Here is a 25,624-nt window from a genome sequence, read left to right on the forward strand (position 1 = left end):
TTTAGTAAGTCATTTTTATTATTATTATTATTATATCATAATCAATGACTAAAGAATAACGAGTATTTGATTCCATTAAAAATGGAAAGACATTGCAAGAAGAATAATGGTACAAATTTCAAATAGAGTTCAGCAAATCAAAGAGTATAAAACTTCTTGACTGATAAAAAATCACCTTCCCTTGGCATGCTGCCTGCAATCCATGATGTATATATTCTACACCATTTACAGCATCAAGAATCCGAACTTAGATTGAAGAGACGAAGTGCCGTTGTGTACCTTGGACCCATCTCACAGCAATGGGGCTCCTAACCCGATGACTCCCATCATTCCATTCAATCGACCCAAAGCTTGACGATCCCAAGATTGATTGAAAGGCATTAGTGATACTAGTGAAAGTAATCTCATAAGACAATGTTTGGTGTTCTGCACTGAAAACAAGCTTCCTCGGAGAAACACTAATATCAACATTTACTGGTGCATTTACGCTAACTTCATATACAGCATCGACTGAGCTCCCGACATTTTTCACCAATCTGGTGTATTTTACAACCTCTTTCCCGGATTCAAATACAACCGAGAATGACGGATAGTTCAGATTACCAGGGCTAGACAAGTTGTTGACCGCGCAGTCTATAGTAGCAGGCTTCTTGAGGAAAATGGCAATCTTTTTGGGATCATACCCGATAGAACATAAAAATGCTATATAATCCTCAGTACCAACATCATAAACTAGCCCCGGATCCAGAGCTTTGTTAGGATCAACATGGCCCGACCCAATAACAAATGGAGAAGATTCCTTACCCGTGGCAAGATCAGTGAAATTCTTTCCAGAATTGTCGAGGTAATAGGTTGTCGTCATAAGTGCAGATTTGATAGCTGATGGGGTCCAACTAGGGTAAGCGTTCTTAAGCAAAGCGGCCAAACCACTAACATGTGGGCAGGCCATGGAGGTTCCCGATATAATATTAAACTGGACCCTTCTCGGGTCAACTTCCTGGTCGGTGGGAGAAGAAGCTCCTGTCCAACCGGCTAAGATGTTGACCCCTGGTGCAATAACATCGGGCTTGAGTATTTCAGGTGTGAGGTGATTGGGCCCACGACTGGAAAATGCTGCCACCCGCGGAGATGAGGGCGAGGTGCTTATGACAGTTCCAATGAACTTGATTATAGCTGTTGGATTAGGTGCTGAAGAGACGTAGTCTTTGATCTGGTTCGCAGCAATCTGGCCGACCATAGTGGCGGCAACTAAGTGAGAATCAGCTACCAGTTCCTCACCACTTTCGGCTGTGTTGGCTAGAATCATTGCCGCTCCACCAGCATGCTTTACTGCAGTACCCTTTGCTACACGAGCAGTAGATCCTCGCTCACATAGGACCATTTTCCCAGACACTTTTGCTGAGTCAAGTTCACCTGTCATGACACATACACTCATTAGACTATGCTACTTGCAAAGATAATCTACGTCATGTTCACCGTCAAACGACATTCTATCAGGGGGGAAAAAACATTACAGGACTGAGAAAAGGTAGTACCTTCTAAGCACTGTCGACTGCCACAATCACCACCGTAGACCAGCTCCAAGTACTCACTCTCATTCAAAGGATCCCCAGAATATAAGGACACTCCATTAAACGTCCTTCCATCACCCAACACCACATCAGCCGGAAACTCCCTATCAAGTGTCGAAGCACCAACTGTCAAAATCCAAGGTGCGATATTTGTGACAGTGTACGGGTTAGGACCTGAATTCCCAGCAGAGCAAGAGACCAGGACTCCGCTCTGAACAGCATGAAGTGACCCAATAGCAATAGAGTCCTCATAATATTTCGGAGCCAGCCCCGAGGTTCCCACAGATAGTGAAATCACGTCGACCCCATCCTCGATGGCCTGGTCAAAAGCCGCCAGTATGTCTGAATCATGGCATCCATTACTCCAACACACTTTGTAAGCAGCAATGCGAGCCTTGGGCGCCATCCCCTTTGCCTCCCCTCGTGCATATTGGAAAAACCCGGCGTCAGCAACCACTGATCCTGCTGCTGTCGAAGCCGTGTGGGTCCCGTGACCTTCCGTATCCCTAGGTGATTTCGACTCTTTGGTCTCATTCATCGGCCCTTTATGCGCTTCATACCTACACAATATCAAAACATTATAAGAACCTATGATCAAACTAACCACAATCGTCTTAAACCAAACAAAACGTCACATAATCTTCGACAGAAACTCGATCTTCCACTTCATTAGAATGTGAATTTCAAAGCCAACTAACCTAGATGAGTAGCACCAACTAGTTTATGTACACACTAACTTCACTCAAATTGCAGTGGACTCCTAAGTTCCAAAATCAATTAAATTAAATCCATTACTATTCGATGGGGAACACAAATCGTAGAATAAGACGGTCCTTTAAGATACTAAAAATTTTATTGATTACAAAGTAACTCAAAACATTATCTAGAATAACTACAATGTGATATTAACAATCAACCAATCATGCTCTTGGAACCGTGGTAGGCATAGATGGGTCGAAGATCTTCCCCAGAACATTGCTAACATTGCTTTGGTCGACATCGATTTAATGCATTAAACCCTCCTTGGGTTCTTTCAAAAAAAAAAAAAAGTCGCAACTTTTCCAATATACGGGCGACCGTCTCAACTAGACCCCATAGGGTCATACCACCACCAATCATACTCATGAGTAATGACATACTCCCTCCCATCCAAACCAAATGTTACATTTGACTTTATTACGCTTGTCGAGACGCGTTTTGCAAGGTGAATATCTTTAGTTACACATTATTAAAAATTATAAAAACTTGATATTCTTATACTCCCTCCGTACCACACCAAAGGTAACCTAGGGAAAAGTGGAGTATTTAAGAAAAAGTGGAAAAAGTAAGGGTAAATAGGGAAAAAATAGGTGGGGTATGTAATTGTGGGTTTAATTGTGGGTTGATAGGTGGGGTATGTAATGGCATTTTGTGTAAATATCATAGGTATAAGGATAACTTGGTAATGTTGTGGCCCAAATAAGGAATGTTACCTTTGGTGTGGTACGTCCGTTTATAGTAAGTGTTACCTTTGGTCTGGTACGGAGGGAGTAGCATTCATGACGATGAATCAAACAAGATCTCGCATGACCATGTTTTCTCTTATACATTACTAATAATAATACCAAAGATTCCTTACAATCATAAATAGTGCCAAAAAGTCAAATGCAACCTTTGGTTTGGATGGGAGGGAGTAATTTCGTATAATCATAATCATTACTCCCTCCATACCATACAAATGGTAACGTGGTAAGAAATGGAGCTTTTAAGTAAAGAAGGTAAAAGAAGGGGTAAAGAGGAAAGAAAATAGGTGGGGTATGTAATTGTGGGTTTAATTGTGAGTTGGTATGTGGAGTATGTAGTGACATTTTATGTAAATATCAAATGAGTATAAGGATAATTTGGTAATGTTGTGGGCTAAATAAGGAATGTTACCATTGGTGTGGTACGGCCGTATTAGGTAAGTGTTAGTGTGTTACCATTGGTCTGGTACGGAAGGAGGATTATATACTTGATCATCTCATCTAATCCGCACACGTAAGTTAGCTTAGTTGGTAAAGTCATCAAAATGAACGAAGATTCATGACATAAATTCATACTCATATAGTCATATACTCATGATTCATGACATGATGACATATTTTCATATCATCATAATCATCATAATTAATATACTTGCTCATCTAATCAATATCTATCTATCTATCTATATTATTAAAGGAAGCTTTTTTCGAGTGTTGATAGAGTCTCCAACATTGCCGAAACACCTAAATAATTTTTCAAAAATTCTACCGTCCTCCCGGAGGATGGTACTCCTCACACACAAACACAATCCACCCAAATGCAATATTATAATGGCTTGTGTGTGAGGAGTACCGTCCTCCGGGAGGACGGTAGAATTACTCATAATTTTTATCTATTAAATTCCAATTTGTTACTAAGATAGAGTTTTTATTTTTAGGATAATTTTTAAAGTAATTTTTATCTATTAAATTCCACTAGATAGAGTTTCATTTTTAGGATAGAGTTTTAATTTTTAAAGTAATTTTTATCTATTAAATTCCACTAGATAGAGTTTCATTTTTAGGATAGAGTTTTATTAATGAATTGTTTGTTGATAAAAATTGTGGTTGACTATCAACATTCAAATCAAATTGCCTACACTTCACGTGAAGGGTTCAAATTTACACTCCGTTTTGAGTGTTTGTGTCCTACTCTCACATTAACTCTCTCCGTCTCCACTATATATAGTCATATATGGGGCGTGTACCAAAAAACAAAAAATAGTGTCATATGGGACAACAAAATACACTGCTTAATCATTGCAAATTTAGTGATTTTATTTTTATTATTAGTTGCATTATTTTGTATAGGAAGAGGTTGCCAATAATAGCAGTAAGGATCCTCTGTCCCACTTTTGTGTCTCATTGTGTGTGTCATTGCAATAATTATATTAATTTGTTGATGTGTTAGAAGGCGATTGGAGTGGCACACAGATTGGCACACCAAATGGGACAGAGAATCCCCACTCCAATAATAGACTATTTTATTTATTTTGGTATTTATCATCGATTGTCCTGATTTATTAGGTTTGCATTGTCATTTAATTGTTAATGTTGTTTATATCTAATATTTAGACTTGTCAAAACTCGACTCGACTCGAAAACCCGACTCGCCCGACCCGTTTTTTTAGGGTTACAGACCCGGTTTTTTCGACCCACGACCCGTTTGACCCGAATCCGAAATGACCCGTTATTTTAGGGTCGAGACCCGACCCGAACGGGTCGATCCGTTGGGTCAAAGGGAAATCAAGAATTTTATTAAAATATTAATATTTATATATTATATTTGAAAAAATAGTTAAAAAAATATTTTTTTTATCACTTAAAATTACAAAAACAACCAAAAAATTAATTTTATATAACTTTTATAATATTTAATAATAAAATAATTATTAAAAAAACTTTATTTTAATAATTATGTCAATATAATTAATGTAAACGTTGAATATGATTAAAATATTAATTTTAAATACTCCCTCCAATTCGCTATAATGATTTACATTTTTAAAAAATATTTTATAAATTAAAAAAATCGTTTAAAAAAGGCGTTAGATATTATTTCTTGACCTGTATTCTGACCCTAACCCGACCCGTGACCCGTATAACCCGACCCGTATTCTGACCCGACCCGTATGACCCGACCCGCCCGACCCGTTTGACAGGTCTACTAATATTCAATAGTTTCATCTTTGCATATTCTATACATTTAGCCTATAGTTACGATTTGTTAGAGCTTTACTTTTGTGTTGGTGTTTTGTTAAACACAAATTTTTATCTAAGGCCAGCATATTCGTCGTATTTTTAAGACGGGTCAAATATTATAGGTAAGACAAAAAGAAGGATCCTAGGGACTAACAAAATAATATTCATATCTATTCAAGTAGGGTAGTATTTAACCCGTGTTATATTTAACACGGATAAAAAGAGACAAATTAGTTGTTAAATAAACTGACCCTTTAATGCTTTCTTATATAGATTAGATCAGAGCAACATATAATTTGCAATGCCTAATGGGGCATACATTATTGCATAAAAAGGCAAATAAATGGCTGAGATACTCAAAACAGAATAGGAAAACAAGTGCACGAGATATTCTACCCAATGTACTCTCGTAAGTCATAAGCCTACCACTATGTCTCCAATGTTATTTGTGATTAGAGATATATCATGATTCCCTTCTTCTATCTCTCGAAATATCTAGAGACTTCAATGCTAAAGAACTTGAGCAATGTTAATTATGTTGATTGTTGAAATAAAATGCCTTTACAATATATAATAGTACAACTGGCAAGATGAATCTTATACAAACACAAATACTATGTGAGGTATATATATCAACGGAATTCTAACAACTCTATCTTAACTTGAAAAATTCTTGGGTACACTCGGTGTACAAGATTATCGTACACCCTAACCAATGATAAACCTTTAATCATATTCCACTTAGATTTTGTTTTATTATTTATGGAGAGTGTGGGTAATTCTAATATTCTTATTGGCTATAGTGTACAGTGACGTGGTACACCAGGTGTACTCAAGAATTTTTCAACTTAATATAGATGATAAAACCCCATTGATAGTGAAAAATACCAAGAATAATTTTAGCATTGATAGAACTTTATCAACTCTATCTTTTTATTTAAATAATACTTGCACGTTGAGCATCATAAAAAAGAATGCAATTATGCAAACTTTAGACTACATATCACCTAATTATTAGTTGTGAACTAGTTTTAAACCCGTGCAAAAATTGCACGGGATAAAATATTCAAGAATTTGACTAAATGCGTACATGTTAGAAATAAAATCACACAGTTATAATTTAAAAAATTAATAATATCCAACATACATAATATAAATTATCTAATAAAATTACAAATATTCAATTATATTGTTTTTATTTAAATTGTTTGCCAGTTTAAATTAATGTGTATACCTAAAAAAATTAACTTGACCTGAATGACTCAATTTATACCCAAATCAACACTTAAACTGGGCATCTGAGTTTAACTCATAACCCGAATGACAGGATCAGTAGCACAACATTATATTGAGAAAATTATAAACCTTACAATGATCGTGGATGTACTAAATAAGTCAAATACAATATACTCCTATTATTGTCTTGAATCTTAACTAATAAAAAACTTGTGAAAAATCTTAAGATTACACTATATTTATATAAGAAAAATATTTAAAGTTGTATTTTAAATGTATACATTTAGTTTAATGGTTACATTCTTGTTACTCCATATAATTTATTTATTTCTCCAGTCAAAAGAAAATATACATGTAAAAGTAAACGTAAAGTATTGAGTAAAACGGGGTAGTGAGATAACAAAATATAAAAATATGTATATTTTCTAAAAGAGTGATGTATAATTAGTGGCGAAGTTAAGATTCTCCGTTGGGGTGGGGGGGGGAACGAAAAATCTGAGCGGGGGCGAACTGATAATGTCATAAAGTAAACCTTGGAAAATTTCGAATATTTAAACTAAGAAATCAAAATTCTTAATATCCAGTAGGAGCGAGCGTTCCTGCTAGCCCCCCTAAATCCACAATAAACTGTATATATATATATAACTAGGTTTGGCGCCCGGCTACGCCCGAGCTACCTTTATTTAATATTTAAATTTTATTTTCTATGAAATATGATTTCTCTAAATTTGGTTAACACATACATTTACAATTTATATATTGAAATTATGATGAGAGGTAAAATTAATCAACAAATTATGAGACACGTTCACCTCTCCCGCCGTTAATATCATTACTTTCACTACATCCCTTGTTAATACTATTACGTTCACTACTTCTTGGTTCCTGTTGTTTGTTTTACTATTCCTGCTATTTTTACGGTTGACCCGTTAGTTTTGTCAAGCTCGTATATTTAAATAAATTAATATTTTCTTAAAATCGAATTGTTAGTTAATTTTTCACTCTTTCCGTTGTTCCTACTGTTACTTTAATTACATGTGTTGTGACTACTATTACTTTCACTTCTCCCGTTGTCATTATTTTTTCTTTCACTACTCCCGCATTTATTATTGTTAACTTCACTACCCCGTTGCTGCTAGTATGACTTTCACTACTCACGTTGTATATATTATTGTTGCTTTTACTACTCACATGGAAGGTTACTATCATAATAGTTGATTATCTAGTTGTATTAGAGTTATATATTTAAATAAATCTGAAATTAGATTATAATATTATTTAAGAGCAATCATTATTATTTACTAATTAAATTATAAATCTAATGAATTATGGAATATTATATTTTTTGAAAATATGAATTGATTTACTTACCTTTTAATAATTTCCAAAATATAACAAATACTTATATTATATTTATGTATGTTAATAATTAACATATTTATAGTAATTAATACCATAAGTGGGACCCATTTATTTTAAGGAAACTCGTCATATTCTAATATTCTCTAAATTTATACTTTTAACCAAAACTATATAATATTTACATTGAAATCCCTTGTTCAGGTCCATCACACGGCGCTAACGATTAAAAACTATATAGTATAATTAATGTGTATAGATTTATTTAATTACATGGAAGTCCCTTGGTTTCTGGAATTAATATATAGTATTGATGTGTACATTGAAATAGACGATTCTACATAAGTTTATTACAACGCATTGTTTTAGTAACTATTTTTATTCACCAACAAATGTTTTCGTTTTAATAACTATTTTTATTCACTAACAAATGTTTTTAACCTTCTTTATTCTACCTTTCTATAAAATGGTCAAGACTAATTGAATAGTAAATGACGTAAATGATGAAATACAACCACTACAAATAAAAACAAAGCCCATTTATGAATTACTAATGTACATCTATATACTCTGCAAACAAAAACAAACCCTAAAAAATTGTTTCCTTCACTTATGTTGCCGCCTATGTGTGTACTTCTTCTTCTTCTCTTTCTCCCTCATTTATTATTTGCATTTAAAAGTGTCTCTTATTTCCTCTCAATTTTAATTCATCCCAAATTTTAAAATTAATAAAGATCCTTACAAATTTCATTTATGCCTATTTTTTCTTCAATATGTTGATTAAGATTCACCATTAACATAGATGTATCAACATCTCAAATAAATAGGTAAATGTTTTCATACTATTTTAAACTCTTTATCTGTTCACTCTCAATCTCACCCTTCCATAAATTTAACTGTTCTAGTATTTTTGACTATAAATTTTTAAATTTATTCCACGTTCTTTTCTTTCGAATTGCATGCAATATTTTTTTACAGAAACTTTTTAGTTTTAAATTATTTTTTCACTAATCTCCAGTTTTTATGATATGTTTTTTAATTTTTGTATTTATATGTTGTCTTTAGTTATTTTTGAAAAGCTAATTTCAAAAGAGGCGGTGTATTATTTTATGTTAAAATTTTGATTTTTTACTATATTTTCACATTTTGATCATTACTATATATTTTTTTTTTATTTTTTTAGTATATTTTCACTACTTTTTTTATACTCTTTATTGTAGATCTGATGCTCTTGTTAGTATTAAATCATCCTTGTATTTTTGTTCCGAGAAAATATTCTTTTTTTTTTAATTAAAATCTGTTTTAAGACTTTTTTCCTTTTTAGCATTTTTTATATTTAATTTTTTTTCTATATTAATGAAGTACTTTAGTATTTTTTTTTAAATTTAAATATACTTTCTTTTTGGACTACTATTTAAATTATTTTCTGATGATTATTGTGTTTTTGTCTTGAACCATAGTTAAATTATTTCGATTTCAACAAATTTCATTTTTTTTATTTTTTTTCATTTAAAATGTTTCTGGTATTTTTTATTTTAAATAAAGAATGACTTATATACGCAACTTTATTTTTTTTGCTGGTTATTAAATATTTTATCATTTAGAAAAATAAAATAAATATTTTAATTATTTTTTTAATAATTTAATTAATGACAAAAGTCTGATCAATCATAAATATCATACAGTAAAGGCAAATTAACTTGATTGATTTTTTTTTGTTGAAGTACTACGCATAATGTTCAATGAAAATATGTTTTAGAAAAAATGAAAGTAAAAGCTTCTGAAGAAAAAGAACTATCCAGTTTGTATTAATTTTCTGTACAATTTTCCATTTATTTTATCTTTAATGTAAGATTGAATGTATTTAATTTTTTTTATCATAAGCTTTTTAACCTATGAATATGAATATATGAATAAGATTAATGAATAGAAATTGAGAGGAGATGAGATGAGAGGAAAGGAGAGAGAGTAATTAAATATTGTATAAATCATGGGAGGTCCTACATGCACCCAATTCTCCCAAAACCATCGGTCAATCAGAAGCCAAAGAAAAACCCAACTTTTATACTATGTAGATTTGTATCATCGAAGTTCGTGACAAGTTATTATTATCTTTTATTATGAAATCTTAATCGTATGATGAGTTTTAGTAGGATTAGATCTTAGTGTAATTATCTTTTACTCATATTATGGAAGCTTAATTATATCACCTCTCAAGTTAAAAACCAATCCTAAAAATATTCTATATATACATCCCATCTTACCCATCTCCAAAAAATAAAGGAATACCTTTAGAATTTTGATTGTGATATTTTCTTATAGTAGTTTATTTATGCATTCAGCATTAAACTTAACTTTTGCTCTGTTTGCATCGCATTAATTTTTCATCCTAATTTACTTTTCACAAAAACTCCGGAGAGACGGTCTCTCAATAGCGTTATTGAGAGACCTCTCACATGATGGGGTGAGGGACCCACTGAATTTTTTTTTCCCTATTCTGTCTCCCACTAAATTAGTGGGAGACGGTCTCTCATAAGACCTACTGTTTACTTTTATTTATAATTATAATGTGAGATCTAATGTTCTACTTTTTCTATTTTTTCAGGTAACAATAAAGGTCATCATACGTCATAACGATGATATTGACGGTAAGTTAATAACTACATCCTCTTATTAAGCATGTAAGAGTATTTGATCCGTTTTATCGTTAAAATAGATACGCCGTTTTAAGCATGACTCTATTCACTATAATATACGCCGTCTTAAGTATGACTCTATTCACTATAATATGTAACTTTATCTTCATTATCTTAATAAATGGCAACTATAATTGTTCCCCTAACAAACGATTTTTTTATGTTACTTTTACAAAAATCATATTAAATTAAGGGTTTTTATTATAATTATAATTTTTTTATTTTTTTATTTGTTGCTTTTCATAATCTATATGTACTTCCCAACATAGGATATGGCTGTGTTACGGAGTAGTTTTTATTGTGCAGGGAAGGTAATACTTTGACAGTACGTATGATTTTTTTTTGTAGTTCATGGGTTTAAATTCTTTTTTAAGTGTATCGCTCGGTTTAATGTTACTGGCCTTTATATGGCGTTTGTTAATATTGACTCATATTGAATCCCTCCATCTCATATCAAAGTCATGATATTAGAAATTTGAAACGCGGAATTATATTGTAAATGTTTGTAATTTGATAGTCATGCAGATTTAAAAGTTGATATTTTTACCACTAATCTTCATGTTTGTTCAATGTAGTGCTAATGAGCAATTATAGTTAAATCCTCAAAAGCAATTTTATATTCATGCCAAATTTATGGTACCCAAGCTTTAGAATTTGTGTTAGATATATACACATTTATTCCAGTGCTTTCAGCCTTTGGCGACGGTAGTTAATAAAAAGAGTTTCATGCGAATGCGAGAGCAAGTTGTAAGGCTACACATTCTTTTTTTTTCTACACCCTCCAAGTTATGGGTATTTGAGTCAATAGTACTAAAACATGAGCGATAATGATAAAACTCATCGTTAAAAATTTATACCGTCACCACCCAACTATTTCTTACAACAATAACATTATCCCAGTGCTTCAATGGTTCCCGCAAATTGCGGGGTAAGGGGGGGTCGGATGTACGCAGCCTTCCGAATGACCCAAGATGAAAATTGCGTAGAGAACTACATCAAAGGACCGCTACTTCACAAAAGAAAGAAGCGCAGCCACTTTAGTGAGCCATTTTGATTTATTCCATTATAATCCATAACCAAAGAGTAATGAGTCTTAGGCTCCACTGGAAATATGGAAAAATTTAATTACATAATAGCATTCTACATTTACAAAAATGGATCCTAAATGAGTTTAATTCTAAAGTTTAAAATGAAAGGTTGTTTCATTGTAGTATATATATATATATATGTGCATAGAACTTTAATTCTGATGTGCTTAAACGTTCATTTGAAAATTTGAAAAAAGGTCAAAAAAATAGATGGATTTACGACTTCTTATTTTTTACGAAATATAATATTTCCTATAGTTTATTGATAATTTACGGATTAAAATAATGAACATTAGACAAATAAGAACGGCCAAATTAATACCTCAAAGCAAGAGGGGGTAAGTAAAGGTATAGAAACATAAAAAAATTAAATGGACCGGTTCGAAATGAGATACGTGAAAAACACAATGTAACAGAGGAAATAGTACTATAGCAGGTGAGTAACTTGAAAGACCGTCTTCCCCACTTGGTTAGTATAAGATATAAGAAAAACCACCCTAGAAAGTAAGAAAAAGTAATTTTTAAAAAGTTAAGTTGAGAACACTTAAGCTCCTACAAGTTCAAATCCTAAATGTTAAGCTCTTATAAGTTTACTTCATCTGAAAAGGTAAGCTACTATAAATTTAGTTTAGTTTAGAAAAATTAAGCTCTTATAATTACAGTTTAGTTCAGCAAAATTAGGTCCAAACGAAAAGGACCTTAGAGTATTGTTACATCACAATCACAGAATATTACAAACAGGCCCGGGCATCGCCCAGGCATTAAATCTAGTATATATAACTAAAGGAGGCTTTTTTTTTCTAATTATACTATTAGCATAGAATTAGGAGATAATTAATTATTTAAAATTTTTCTATTATAATTAGGAATATAATTTTTCTATTAGAAATAGGAAATAAATTAATTATTTTACAATTTTCCTATTAGAAATAGGAAATAAATTAACAATTTATTAAGACTTTTTTTTCCTAATTATACTATTAGAATTAGGAGATAATAATAATTTAAAAATTTTATATTATAATTAGGAATATAATTTTCCTATTAGAAATGAGAATTAATTAATTATTTTACAATTTTATTATTAGAAACAGGAAATAAATTAATTATCTACAATTTATTAATACTAAAAAATTATTCATTAGTATTTGTTCACTTTTTATTAAATTAGAAGGAAAAAAAACCTTTAATATATTTATAATATCCAATTTTATGACAACTTTCGATTAAAAAAATGAGGTATTATGAGGCTAAAAGGCCCTAGGCCGAACTGAGTTGTGACAAATGTGCATGCATAATACGGTACTACATGGAATTTACTCATGTAAAGAGTAAAAGGAACGCTGAAATATTCCCCTACGTCTTTTGTTATTGCTAATGTCATATTTAATTATACATAATACGAAGTTTATTTTTCAAATGTCATATGTATTTCTCCTACTAATTTTAAAGTTACTGTTAGCATAGAATTAGGAGATAATTAATTATTTAAAAATTTTCTATTATAATTAGGAATATAATTTTTCTATTAGAAATAGGAAATAAATTAATTATTTTACAATTTTCCTATTAGAAATAGGAAATAAATTAACAATTTATTAAGACTTTTTTTTCCTAATTATACTATTAGAATTAGGAGATAATAATTATTTAAAAATTTTATATTATAATTAGGAATATAATTTTTCTATTAGAAATGAGAATTAATTAATTATTTTACAATTTTATTATTATAAACAGGAAATAAATTAATTATCTACAATTTATTAATACTAAAAAATTATTCATTAGTATTTGTTCACTTTTTATTAAATTAGAAGGAAAAAAAACCTTTAATATATTTATAATATCCAATTTTATGACAACTTTCGATTAAAAAAATGAGGTATTATGAGGCTAAAAGGCCCTAGGCCGAACTGAGTTGTGACAAATGTGCATACATAATACGGTACTACATGGAATTTACTCATGTAAAGAGTAAAAGATACGCTGAAATATTCCCCTACGTCTTTTGTTATTGCTAATGTCATATTTAATTATACATAATACGAAGTTTATTTTTCAAATGTCATATGTATTTCTCCTACTAATTTTAAAGTTACTATTAGCATACAATTAGGAGATAATTAATTATTTAAAATTTTTCTATTATAATTAGGAATATAATTTTTCTATTAGAAATAGGAAATAAATTAATTATTTTACAATTTTCCTATTAGAAATAGGAAATAAATTAACAATTTATTAAGACTTTTTTTTCCTAATTATACTATTATAATTAGGAGATAATAATTATTTAAAAATTTTATATTATAATTAGGAATATAATTTTCCTATTAGAAATGAGAATTAATTAATTATTTTACAATTTTATTATTAGAAACAGGAAATAAATTAACTATCTACAATTTATTAATACTAAAAAATTATTCATTAGTATTTGTTCACTTTTTATTAAATTAGAAGGAAAAAAAACCTTTAATATATTTATAATATCCAATTTTATGACAACTTTCGATTAAAAAAATGAGGTATTATGAGGCTAAAAGGCCCTAGGCCGAACTGAGTTGTGACAAATGTGCATGCATAATACGGTACTACATGGAATTTACTCATGTAAAGAGTAAAAGGAACGCTGAAATATTCCCCTATGTCTTTTGTTATTGCTAAAAGGAACGCTGAAATAATACGAAGTTTATTTTTAAAATGTCATATGTATTTCTCCTACTAATTTAAAGTTATTTCCCTCACAATACACTTCAACTTCTATTGATAATTTGTTATTACATTTACATTCATTTGTCATTATATAAAAGTATATTAATCAAAAATTAAATAAGATATTCACAAATTATTGATAAGTACAAAGTTTGATATTTATTTTTCATGGAGTATTAAAAGATAAAGAAAGTTGCTGCTAATATGCGAATCGAAATATCATATTATGACAAATGAGTAAATGTTTTGAAAAACTTTATTGTGCGATTGTTTTACAATTTAAAGTAAAAATGGTACCACGAGTAATAAAATAGATTTGAATGAGGCTTGAAGGTAAATTAGATACACTTATTATAGAAATATGTAAAATGTTAAGATTCAATTCAAGCAACGATCAACATTAAAAAGAAAAAAAAAAGTCATGATAAACACATAAAAGGGTAAGAGTAGTCTTTCCCTAAATTAGTGACGACCGTCTCTCTCAAGCTTTTCTTCTGACAAATTTACATGCATAAAAAATGGTACTATTCAATTATATGGAGCAAACTAATTATTGTTGATGCTAATTTTTTTTTTTTTTTTTTTTTTTGTAAATTGAGCACATCATCACTATAATTTAGGGAAAGATATGAATTGGAGAAGGGTGACACATATTCGTCATGCAGAATACGATGTTTTAACCACCTTTAGGCAAAAATATAAAAATAAATGAAAAAATTTAAACCTAAAAGGGGGTCACGTACTTGTCAACTCTTCTATAGTTCTCTACCGCATTAATATTCTCATGAAGTTTATGACATTTATTTCATATTAATAAAAAAAATGATTTTACTGCTTTGTACAATTTGTGATTTATAACTTTTAGCTAACTTATTTGAACTTGCTTAAATTTATATATTTTAAGTGAAGACTATTAATTATAAATATGATAAAGATAAAGTTTGATCTTTAATTTCCTCGGAGATAAAAAAAACTCAATTTTTATTTTCTTATAATATACTAATTAAAGGTCATAATGTAAAACAGGAAATTACACCACAATCTACTATTTCAATATGTCAATGATCAACACTCAAAATAGCACATTTGTTATTTAAATAGTGTAAAAACTCTCAAAATGCCAAAAAAATGTTCAATCTGTCGTTATCAAAGAAAACCTAAATTTCTGCATTTTTGTTTTGTTATGTTCAACTTGATCTTTACGGGATTTAAAAGTGATCAAGTTCAGAAAGTAGCGGTTAGTTTTCTGTTAGTTAGATGGACTTTTCAAGAGAGAGATGAAAACTTTGCATTTTAGACCGTTTTATGTGTGAACCGAAGGGATTAAGTAGTGGGCTAAAGGTTGTTTCGAGTGGGAATGAGGTTGATTGCGACGAGTTGATTGACTAAAGTTTTTCCTTAGTAGATATAGAAAGGGGATAATAATTATGAGATAATAAAATTTGAAGAAAAAAGGACAATAAAAATGAGATGGAGGTAGTAAGATTTATTTATGCAAAATGAAATAAATAACAAAGTTCGTGTATATATATAATATTCAAATTTATTCAGTTTACAAACATAGTACCCACACACTTTGTTTGAGTATCTGGAATGGAGGTAGGGGAGGGGACAAGAAAAAGATTAGGAAGGGAAAGGGAGAGAGATAAGGGAGAAATAAATTGTCTTCGATAAGGGAGACGAGGATCCATATTATCTGGAGTAAAGATTGGTGTTTCATGGAGGTGAATGTGATTTATGACTTCTTAGATGTAAAACGTGGCAGAAAGGTAGTGATAGTAGTAGTGGATTGGAGGTTGTTTCAAGTAGTAAGAATTAATCACAGTGGCTGATGTTTTATTTCGCGGTTAAATTAGTGGGGTGGAGGGAGGGTGCATTTGTAGAGGGTGATGAGTTTAACGAGGATAGTGATAATAAATAAGGTTATTTATCAGCAAAATATCGCTTGCGATAAAACATATAGGTAACATGAATAATAACAAGAAACCTCAAAAGATCATACTGATAAACCTGGATGGATAAATTTGAGACAAGTTTCGAAGACAAGGATCGATCTTTCAAGGGATGAGATTGATTTAGATCATGTGTGTGAATAGGGAAGAAAAATAGGGGTCTGCAACTCTGCATGAAGGATTTTGTTTCAAATGAGAAGATGGGAGGCAAGACTATTGTTATAGTGAGGTGTCATAAGCAGCCCCAGTCATGTAGTATTGCGTTGGAATTTGGTTCACATTCAAAGGTACGTCAATAGTTTGACCAGGAGATATAACATTTAACTACCTGTAAATGTTTTTACGTAACTACCATTTGACCCAACAATGATTAAATTATGGTTGTTATTCTAAAGAAGGAGATTTGTTGCATCATTGAGTTGATTAAGTAGATATTATTGTTTTACTTGACCAATTGAAAAACAAACAGGTATTAATGAACAAAATCTAAAAACTCCTCAGTCCCAAGTATCATATATATAAATTTCATATTGGTTTTATTTTCCTAAAAAAAACAACATTGTCGAGAGCAAGAGTTAGTTTCTATTGGATGGTGGGTTTTTCTAGAAGTAGGGGTTCAATTTTTCACTTGGTTGGATAAATTTGAAGGGATGAGATTGTTTTAGATCATGTGTGTGAATAGGGAAGAAAAATAGGGGTGTGCGTGAAAGATTTTGTTTCAAATGAGAAAATGGGGGCCAAGACTATTGATATAGAGAGGGGGGTCATAAGCAGCCCTAGCCATGTAGTATTGTGTCGGAATTTGGTTCACATTCAAACGTACTTCTATAATTTGACTCGGAGATATAACATTCTAACTACCTCTAAATGTTTTTACATAATTACAATTTGATCCTGCAATGATTAAATTATGGTTGTTATTCGAAAGAAGGAGATTTGTTGCATCATTGAGAACTACCTCTAAATGTTTTTACATAATTACAATTTGATCCAACAATGATTAAATTACGGTTGTTATTCGAAAGAAGGAGATTTGTTGCATCATTGAGTTGATTATGCAGATTACAGAGTAGATATTATTGTTTTCCTTGACCAATTGAAAAACAAACATGTAGTAATGAACAAATTCTAAAAACTATTAGTCCAAGTATCATATATATAAACTTAATATTGGTTTTATTTTCCTCAAAAAAAAAGTATTTTATTAATCAAACACTCTTTTTTTTTTATGTCAATATTATGTTAACGAGAATTATTTGTTGGTCATGCGGCATACATAAAATCTTAGACATGAACGATGTACTATATGTCTATATTCCATTTTATGGAGAAAAAATTATCACACATCATTTTAATATCCGTGCAACGCACGGGCAAGAAAACTAGTCTAATCTAATCTATACTCCCTCCATTCAACTCCAATTTGCAACTTTCTCTTTTGCGCATTATTCACAAGCGGACATTCAACTTCATTTTTCTCTCGATACATAAGTGAAAATATATTCATGTGAGATCTTATTTGATTCGTCTTTAAGAGTAAACTTTTATAATTTTTGCAAATACGCAGTTAATGATATTTATCGCGTAAAAATTGCGTTGGCAAACGTGATAAAGCAAACTTGCAAAGTGGAGTTGAATGGAGGGAGTAGATGTTACTTAGCTTAGCTAGTGTCACTCGAGTTCAAATCCCGTTAACATCAAATTACATAATATAAAAATTAAATTACCCTTGGTAAAAAGCACGAGCACCAATGAGTTTCCGATTACAAGAAGTAACCGGAAAAGACGGGCCCACAAAGCACTCCCCTTTCCACGTGTCAGGCACAGGATCATACCCATCATCATTAAAACTAGGAATCTCGGGCCAGATTCCAGAATCCAACACACCAACGATGACGTCAGACGCGTAGCCGGAGTTGGGCCAGAGACCCGACCCGTCAGCGAGGCCCAAGAAATCCGGGGTATGTGTGGTGTGGAGTTGGTGAACCCGGTCGGGTGAGACGGAGAGGACGGTGGGGTGGCGAGTTAACTCGGCGGCTTGAACCGGAGTGAGCCGGGCTGCGAAACCGGTGGCGGAGTGGGAGTATGTGTAGAGGAGGTGAGGGGGTGGTGATGAGGTGGAGGAGAGAGAGTGAAGGAGGTGGGTGTAGGATCGGGTGGAGGGTTGGGTGTGGATGATGTAGGTTTGGGTGGTGGATTGGGTTTGAGGAAGGAGAAGGAGGAGGATCGGGAGGAGAAAAAGAGGGGACATTTTGGAGGTTTGGGAATCATGTGTGAGATTAAGATTCCGATATTTATAGTATTTGTGTGGGGCAATTTGTAGATTATACAACTGGTTGTATGTAGTTTACGTACAACATTTTCAATGTTGTCGAGTTTTGTTATAAAGTTGTCGAGCTTTACTAACAAAATTGTCGAGTTACAATACAAAGTTATTGAGCTTAAGAGGAATAATTATTAAACTCAATAACTTTTTAAATTAGCTCAATAACTTATAAAATAGCTCGACAATTTTATGTAAAGAACTCAACAACTTTAAGGGGTTGTAAGATAGTATTTGTGTGGGGATGATTGAATCAATCATTGAGTTTGAGTTTGATTATTGGTTGTTTTAGGTGTGTTGTTTGGCCTAAGAGATAAGATGGAAATTAAGAGATAAGATGGAATTTTGGAATTATTGGACACGTGAGTAAAGCATAAATAATTATAACAAGAAAAACATGCAGATTTTGCAGTCAACAACAACAGCGACAGCTGCAATCTGAGCAAAGTTTAAACTTGCAACAATTCTGAGGAAAACATGTCAAGTTCTTAAAACCATTACATTTCATACAACAATGGTCCCTTGCGCAGCAACAGCTCTTTGATGTCATCTGCTGATTATTTGCCTCGTTCGTTTTACAGCAACCACTTAAACAGCATTTCCACGGCGATTTGCTCCTGCCCATTATTCCGAAATCTTTAGTCACATTATAAACACTGACAATCAACATGGCATTGGATTAGTTGTAAATTAGATTCATGAGTTGAGCTGCTAATGGTACTGTCTTTTCTGCTAGTTTCATAACACACGGGAACTCGAGTCTCTACTTAGTTTTTCTCTGTTTGACTGACCATAATTTCACTGATGTGCGGGGCCGGGTAGCAAACTGGTACCGAATTAGGTTTTCAAGTCTCAAAACAAAAAGCTCGGTGTTTCAAGGGTCCTGCAAATGGAGGAGTGGAGGACTAAGCGGGTTGGTTTACGGACTTTCTCCCTTGTATCAATAACACGGAGAATCTGTTTCCGCAGACTGATAATGAAAAACTGCATCAAATTACTGTTTAACTTCCTAATAAAACAACTGCAGTCAGTTTATGGAATCATATTGGTTTATCCCATCATAATCGAAAACAAAACAACAATGATTCATTGTCTCGAACTTCAAACCCTTAGTTTTATATATGCTATGTAGTTTCATTTCCTCTTATATATTTTTAGTAAATACTTTCCTAGTTTAGCATAGTTAGCATTAGCTTTTTCTTTCCCTAAATGGGTAGACGCTATTTCCGCACTTTCAATGTTTCCCGCTACAGGGATGTAACTATCAAATTTTCTCTTTTTGAAAGAGTCTTAGTCAATCAAACATCTGCTTCCCACCAAGTTGCCTTCTTATTGCTTGTTGTTGCTTTCTTGTGAACGACTTTTGCCTTCACTTCACTAACAAGCCCGTGTGTGTCGATCGAGACTAGGATTCCGACACCCACAACCCGAGACCGATTACAAGTGCCTAGTGCTTGACAAACACTAGTGCCTAACGCTCTCGCCTTCATTCTTGTCGAGTGTTTAAACAAAAGTGCGCGTCACGCCCCGACTCAAAGTTTCGAACCGTGACACTAGGGGCAGGTACGGGCTGAGCGCGTGAACTGGGCCTCAAAATTCGTGGGCCTCAATGCCTCATATTCATATATCATACACAGTCAAATAATTAACTAACCCTATACTTTCATCAATAGGAGTTTGATAATGCAGTGGTTGATGACTGTTTTGTTTGCCCATGGCCACTCGAGTTCGAACATTGCAACAAGCATTTTTATTCTTATTGTTTGTTTTATGTCTCCTTTGATTAACGGAGTATATGTAATGCATCTCACTAGATTTTAAGGGCCTCCGTTTCATTGTTGCACGAGGCCTCCAAATTATTCAAGACGCCCCTGCATTACTCCATTCATCGCCATATGGTGACGAATTTATGTACATATTATATTAGTCATTTCTTTGATGCATAATTAAAGCTTGTGCGTTTGCTTTGTGTTCATCCGGGTAACAATTATGCCACCGTCTTTGGATTTGCTATCAGTTTTAATCAATTCAATTATCCATTGATTTTAAGATATTGCTATAATGTTATTGGAGATGGAGTAGCTCCTTTATTTAGTTGGACACATTTTATGTAAAATATGTTTTCAAAATTCTTGAACTTTCACTTGTTATATACCCAATTTTCAAAACACCACCACCACCCTAACCCACCATTGCTACGGACTGCCAACTCCACACCGCCGACGACATAGTCGACTGGCAAACCCCTTCCCTAACTAGAGCCGGAGATTGTAGTGTATAAAAATAAAAGGAGAATGGATGTGGGAAATTAGAGAGATTAATTAGAGAGAAGTTAGAAAGGGAAAATGAGCGGGGTATAATTGTAAAAATGTACTACGATGAGTAAAATGTGTACTGCGAAAATCATCACCTTTTTTTTACCACAACAGACACAGTAAATACTTGCAATAAAAACACTATGAGACCTCAAAATTCTTCTTCTCTTTTTGGCAGATCAAATTCAGCAAATACAGATACTATAACAAGAGTAACATGCAGATTTTGCAGTCAACAACAGCAGCAGCAGTTGCAATTTGAGCAAAGTTTCAACTTGCAACAATTCTGAGGAAAACATGTCAAGTTCTTACAACCATTACATTTCATACAACAATGGTCCCTTGAGCAGCAACAGCTCTTTGATGTCATCTGCTGATGATTTGCCTCGTTCGTTTTACAGCAACTGCTTAGACAGCATTTCCACGGCGATTTAAGACAAGATTTGCTCCTGCCCATTATTCCGAAATCTCTAGTCAGTTTATAAACACTGACAATCAAGATGGATTGGATTAGTTGTAAATTAGATTGTGAGTTGAGCTGCTAATGTTTTTTTTAGTTGACCTTCATCCGCCTTCTGAAGTGAATCATTCGAACCACTGAACTGTCTTTTCTGCTAGTTTCATAACACACCGGAACTCGAGTCTCTAGTTAGTTTTTCTCTGTTTGACTGACCCTAATTTCACTGATGTGCGGGTAGCAAACTGGTACCGAATTAGGTTTTCAAGTCTCAAAACAAAAAGCTCCGTGTTTCAAGGGTCCTGCAAATGGAGGAGTGGAGGACTAAGGGGGTTGGTTTACGGACTTTCTCCCTTGTATCAATAACACGGAGAATCTGTTTCCGCAGACCAATAATGAAAAACTGCATCAAATTACTGTTTAACTTCCTAATAAAAGAACTGCAGTCAGTTTATGGAATCATATTGGTTTATCCCATCATAATCGAAAACAAAACAACAATGATTCATTGTCTCGAACTTTTAACGTTGTAAAAGCAAATACAACTCGAGGATTATATAACACAATTACAAAATGGAGCCATGGAGAAATACCTGGTTCTCTTCCCAGAGCCGTCTGATTTAGAAGTCTTTTGATTTCCGCTGATAACATCAGAAAAAAAAAAAAAAAAAAAAAAAAAAAAAACCAGTTTCAGGCATCCTAGTTCTCGAACAAAAATAACAAGATATTGTAGCGAGTAAAAGCCATACACAGCTATCAATGGATCTGATTTTGCTGTTAAATACTCGTTGAGCCTGACAGCATTCACATCAGAGAAGCAAGATCAGACAGTCAAATTTAGACATCGAAGAATATTAAACAAAAAAAGCAGCGACTCCTACGTACTCTTTGCAGGACCTAGAAGTAGGTTGAACATCCTCTAGTGACTTCAACTCTTCCTGCTCGTAATAAAAATCATAAATCATCAGTAATGCGCAACCTACACTAAGTATACAATAGACAGTATTCCGGTCCCATATTTTCTGCCGGAGGAATTTTGAATTTATGAAACGCTTTGATTTGCAGGGAGTGACTATTCGAGTTTTATTATATTGACCTCCCAAGATCACATGAAAGATGATCAGTAAGTATCGGAAAGCTAGAAAATTTCTTATTATGATTTGAGGTACAACTCTAAACACAGGTACAGAAAACGGAAACAAAGATTACTCCATCAGTCACATAATAAACTCTTACATCGTTCAGTCGTTCACATATTTTTTTTCCGACAAGATTCTACTAAAAGATTTAGAAACAAATTTACGTAACCAGGCTGTTAAGGATAAACTGCAGTTGCTTCCTGTGATTTAATCATTCAGAAAACTCGGAATCTGGATGGTTTCCATGAGCAACCTCCTTTCCTTTTTTCGTTCCCTTCTTCCCATGTTTGTTGTGCTTATGACCATGCGGAAACACCACATCATCAATTTCCACATGGACACCGGGATCATTAGAAGAGTAGCTAGCCTCAAACATGATTGAATTATTAACACCTTGAAAATTATTGTTAACATAGGTGTCCAAACCTTCAAGCTCATCACTTGGTAAATCCTCGTGGTCGTGTTCATGGTTCTCATGACGGCCTAACAAATCTCCCCTCATGGTGGCCCCAGTATTGGACCCGGCTAAAGTGATGATACCTACCCCAGATTCATCCTTGTCCCCCAAGTGGTGGCTCCCCCCAGCCAGACGGGTGGTGAGTGCAGAAATCATGTTCTTAATCTCGCGGTCCATATGCCTATGTTTATCACCTTCTATAGAAGATGGATTTGACTTGACCGTCTTAGCCGCCATTGACGTATAAGTTTGTATGCAAAATTGCAAAGATGTTTAATGAATTCAAAGGAAATGTGGTTTTCGATGTTAAGTGATTGTATTTATACATGCAAAAACAATCAAAACAGGATACCTTTCAGAGCAATGCAGGTATATTTCATAGGCAAGGAAATAATTGCTTGATGCTTGGTTCACCAGAAACCAGAGAATAAAACCTCTTAGAAGATTGTCCGCTAACCTCTGTCGGACATTTTTTTTTTTTTTTTGATAAGGTAAGAAAACTAGATTGATCTTCTAGGATAGGACCAGCCTATCTCATCTTTTTTTATGTCGGACATTTGATACTCACGACATGAATATCACACTTGGACACCAATTTAACCCAAAAGAATGAAAATTTTGTTTTTGAAAATAGCAAAAAAAATCTGTCACATAAATTAGATACTAGAAGACTATAAGCCAAATATGAGCCGGGACTTTCCATTTTTGTGTACGGTGTACCTGTGTCGGATACTCGAACATTATTGTGGCCACAAAACTAAGCCAAACGAAGGAAAACGAAAAAAAAAAAAAAAAAAGTTTCAGAAACTACTTTCTTTAGTATTACATAGCAAAATATACTACTACTATAACATAAACATATGTGTATACTTAAGCTGATTAAAATATTGACAACACTTATATAAAAAATACCTGAAGGTAACTGATTTCGTTCTCGAGAATCTGAAGCTTAGCATGTTGACGGCGCTTGCTATACAACTCCACGTAACCCGGTGGTGACTTTGGCCTTGGCACCTCTCCCATTTTTACTTTGTTGATTAAATTACAAAGTGACCCTTATTATAGAAAAGAGAGGCAGAACAATACTGACAAAAATGCCTTGTTTAGTAACACAGTATCATTCTCGAGTTACCAAGGTTTTAAAGGCTGTCATGACCGCATATCAAAGCTAGAGGCGGCAAAAAATTACACGGCACGAAAACACGACACGAACCCGACACGAAGTTAATGGGTTTGGGTTGAGCCTTAATCACCCATTTATGTAAGTGGGTCGACACGAACACAACACGAATGACCTATTTACTAAATTAATCCTAATTTTTCTTGATTTTCATCGCATAAATATACTTCACTTTCCAAATATGGACAAAACACGAAAACACGACACGAACCCGACACGAAATTAACGGGTTAGGGTTGAGGCTTGATGACCCATTTATGTAAGTGGGTCGACACGAACACGACACGAAATTTAATTGGGTCGGGTTTGGGTTGAAGGGTTCGTGACCCGTTTACATGTGACACGAACTCGACACGACCCGATCTGTTTGCCAGGTCTAATCAAAGCGGCATTGGCTGTATTTAAGGCATAACGAGCAACGTCATGACGGGACAAATGATTACAAGATCAAGTGTCAAACCGAGATTTGATACCCGTACCCGGAGCAATAAATGAATAGAAAAAACTGTTGGTGAAACAGAAGAGGCTGTAAAAATGCACGTGATTCAAGAGTACAAGTAACAGTATAGCTTAAAGTAGTTTATCAGAATGATTAAAAATTGAAAGTAGGTTAAATATATTTATTTTGTCAGTAAGAATCTAAGAGCAAGGACGAAGTGGTTAGGTGTCAGCTGCTCCGTGAACATGCGTTTACTGAACCAATGTTTACTGATGCATTCATGACATCACTACTCAAACAGTGAAAACCATGCTCTTTCCTTTTTACTGCTTAACTAGGACTACTTACTGACTACTGCAACATGCATTGTCTCCAGTTTTTTCCTCTTGAGTAATGAAATGCATATGTGCTGCAGTATTATTAGCTACAGGGACTACATTGTCGTTATTACGGTACGAGACGTGTCATTCACATTCTACAGTTCGGAGTTCGGACCCAACGATGAGGCACGCCGCACACCGTCCTAAACCACAACTGTACAGTTCGGACCCAACGATGACAAGACTAATTGGAAACAAAAAAAAATTAGGATTTCACTAACACCGTCCTAAACCACAACTGACCAGAAATAAGCCGTACATGAAATCACCATACCACAAATGATCCGACCTACCAAAGTTGGCTGGTGTGAGTGGTAAGGGTTTTCATCTCTTAAACAAGTAATCATGGGTTTGATTCCCGAGTCTTGCGAATGAAAAGGCCAAACTTGGGAGGGGTCCACCCATTAAATTGCCTTCAGTACTCCGAAGGAGATTGCCCCAGCTGTCGGTAGGGGATACTCCTGATCAACACCAAAAAAAAAAAAAAAACAAATGATCCGACCTGAACACGACCCAAATTATCTGTTTGCCTAATCCCCTTAGGAGTCTCAAGCTAGCCAAGCTAAACGAC

At 33.3% G+C, this 25,624-nt stretch overlaps 3 protein-coding genes across 4 annotated transcripts; all 3 read right to left on the reverse strand.

The window, feature by feature from the left end:
* On the reverse strand, nucleotides 1–18,940 carry LOC141613617 (subtilisin-like protease SBT1.4). The gene is made up of 3 exons (XM_074432361.1): nucleotides 18,091–18,940; nucleotides 1,536–2,131; nucleotides 1–1,413 (listed from the first exon to the last, which is right to left on the reverse strand). Exons 1-3 carry the CDS (start codon nucleotides 18,612–18,614, stop codon nucleotides 248–250), a joined length of 2,286 nt encoding a protein of 761 aa, XP_074288462.1. The 5' UTR covers nucleotides 18,615–18,940; the 3' UTR covers nucleotides 1–247.
* A 106-nt stretch (nucleotides 18,941–19,046) lies between these two features.
* On the reverse strand, nucleotides 19,047–25,483 carry LOC141613638 (guanine nucleotide-binding protein subunit gamma 4-like). 2 transcript variants are annotated; one of them, XM_074432390.1, is made up of 5 exons: nucleotides 23,967–25,483; nucleotides 22,344–22,396; nucleotides 22,208–22,252; nucleotides 22,052–22,099; nucleotides 19,047–19,303 (listed from the first exon to the last, which is right to left on the reverse strand). In XM_074432390.1, the coding sequence occupies exons 1-5, from the start codon at nucleotides 24,075–24,077 to the stop codon at nucleotides 19,099–19,101; spliced, it is 462 nt and encodes a 153-aa protein (XP_074288491.1). In that variant the 5' UTR covers nucleotides 24,078–25,483; the 3' UTR covers nucleotides 19,047–19,098. The 2 variants fall into 2 exon arrangements, with proteins under 2 accessions (XP_074288491.1, XP_074288485.1); XM_074432384.1 differs by lacking the exon at nucleotides 19,047–19,303 and adding an exon at nucleotides 21,044–21,450 and having other exon boundaries at nucleotides 23,967–24,830.
* On the reverse strand, nucleotides 22,520–23,918 carry LOC141613629 (uncharacterized). The gene has a single exon (XM_074432375.1). It carries the CDS (start codon nucleotides 23,289–23,291, stop codon nucleotides 22,809–22,811), a length of 483 nt encoding a protein of 160 aa, XP_074288476.1. The 5' UTR covers nucleotides 23,292–23,918; the 3' UTR covers nucleotides 22,520–22,808.
* Nucleotides 25,484–25,624: the final 141 nt, after the last annotated feature.

This window comes from Silene latifolia, chromosome 1 (assembly GCF_048544455.1).
Source record: "Silene latifolia isolate original U9 population chromosome 1, ASM4854445v1, whole genome shotgun sequence".
In the NCBI taxonomy this organism is placed as follows: Eukaryota; Viridiplantae; Streptophyta; class Magnoliopsida; order Caryophyllales; family Caryophyllaceae; genus Silene; species Silene latifolia.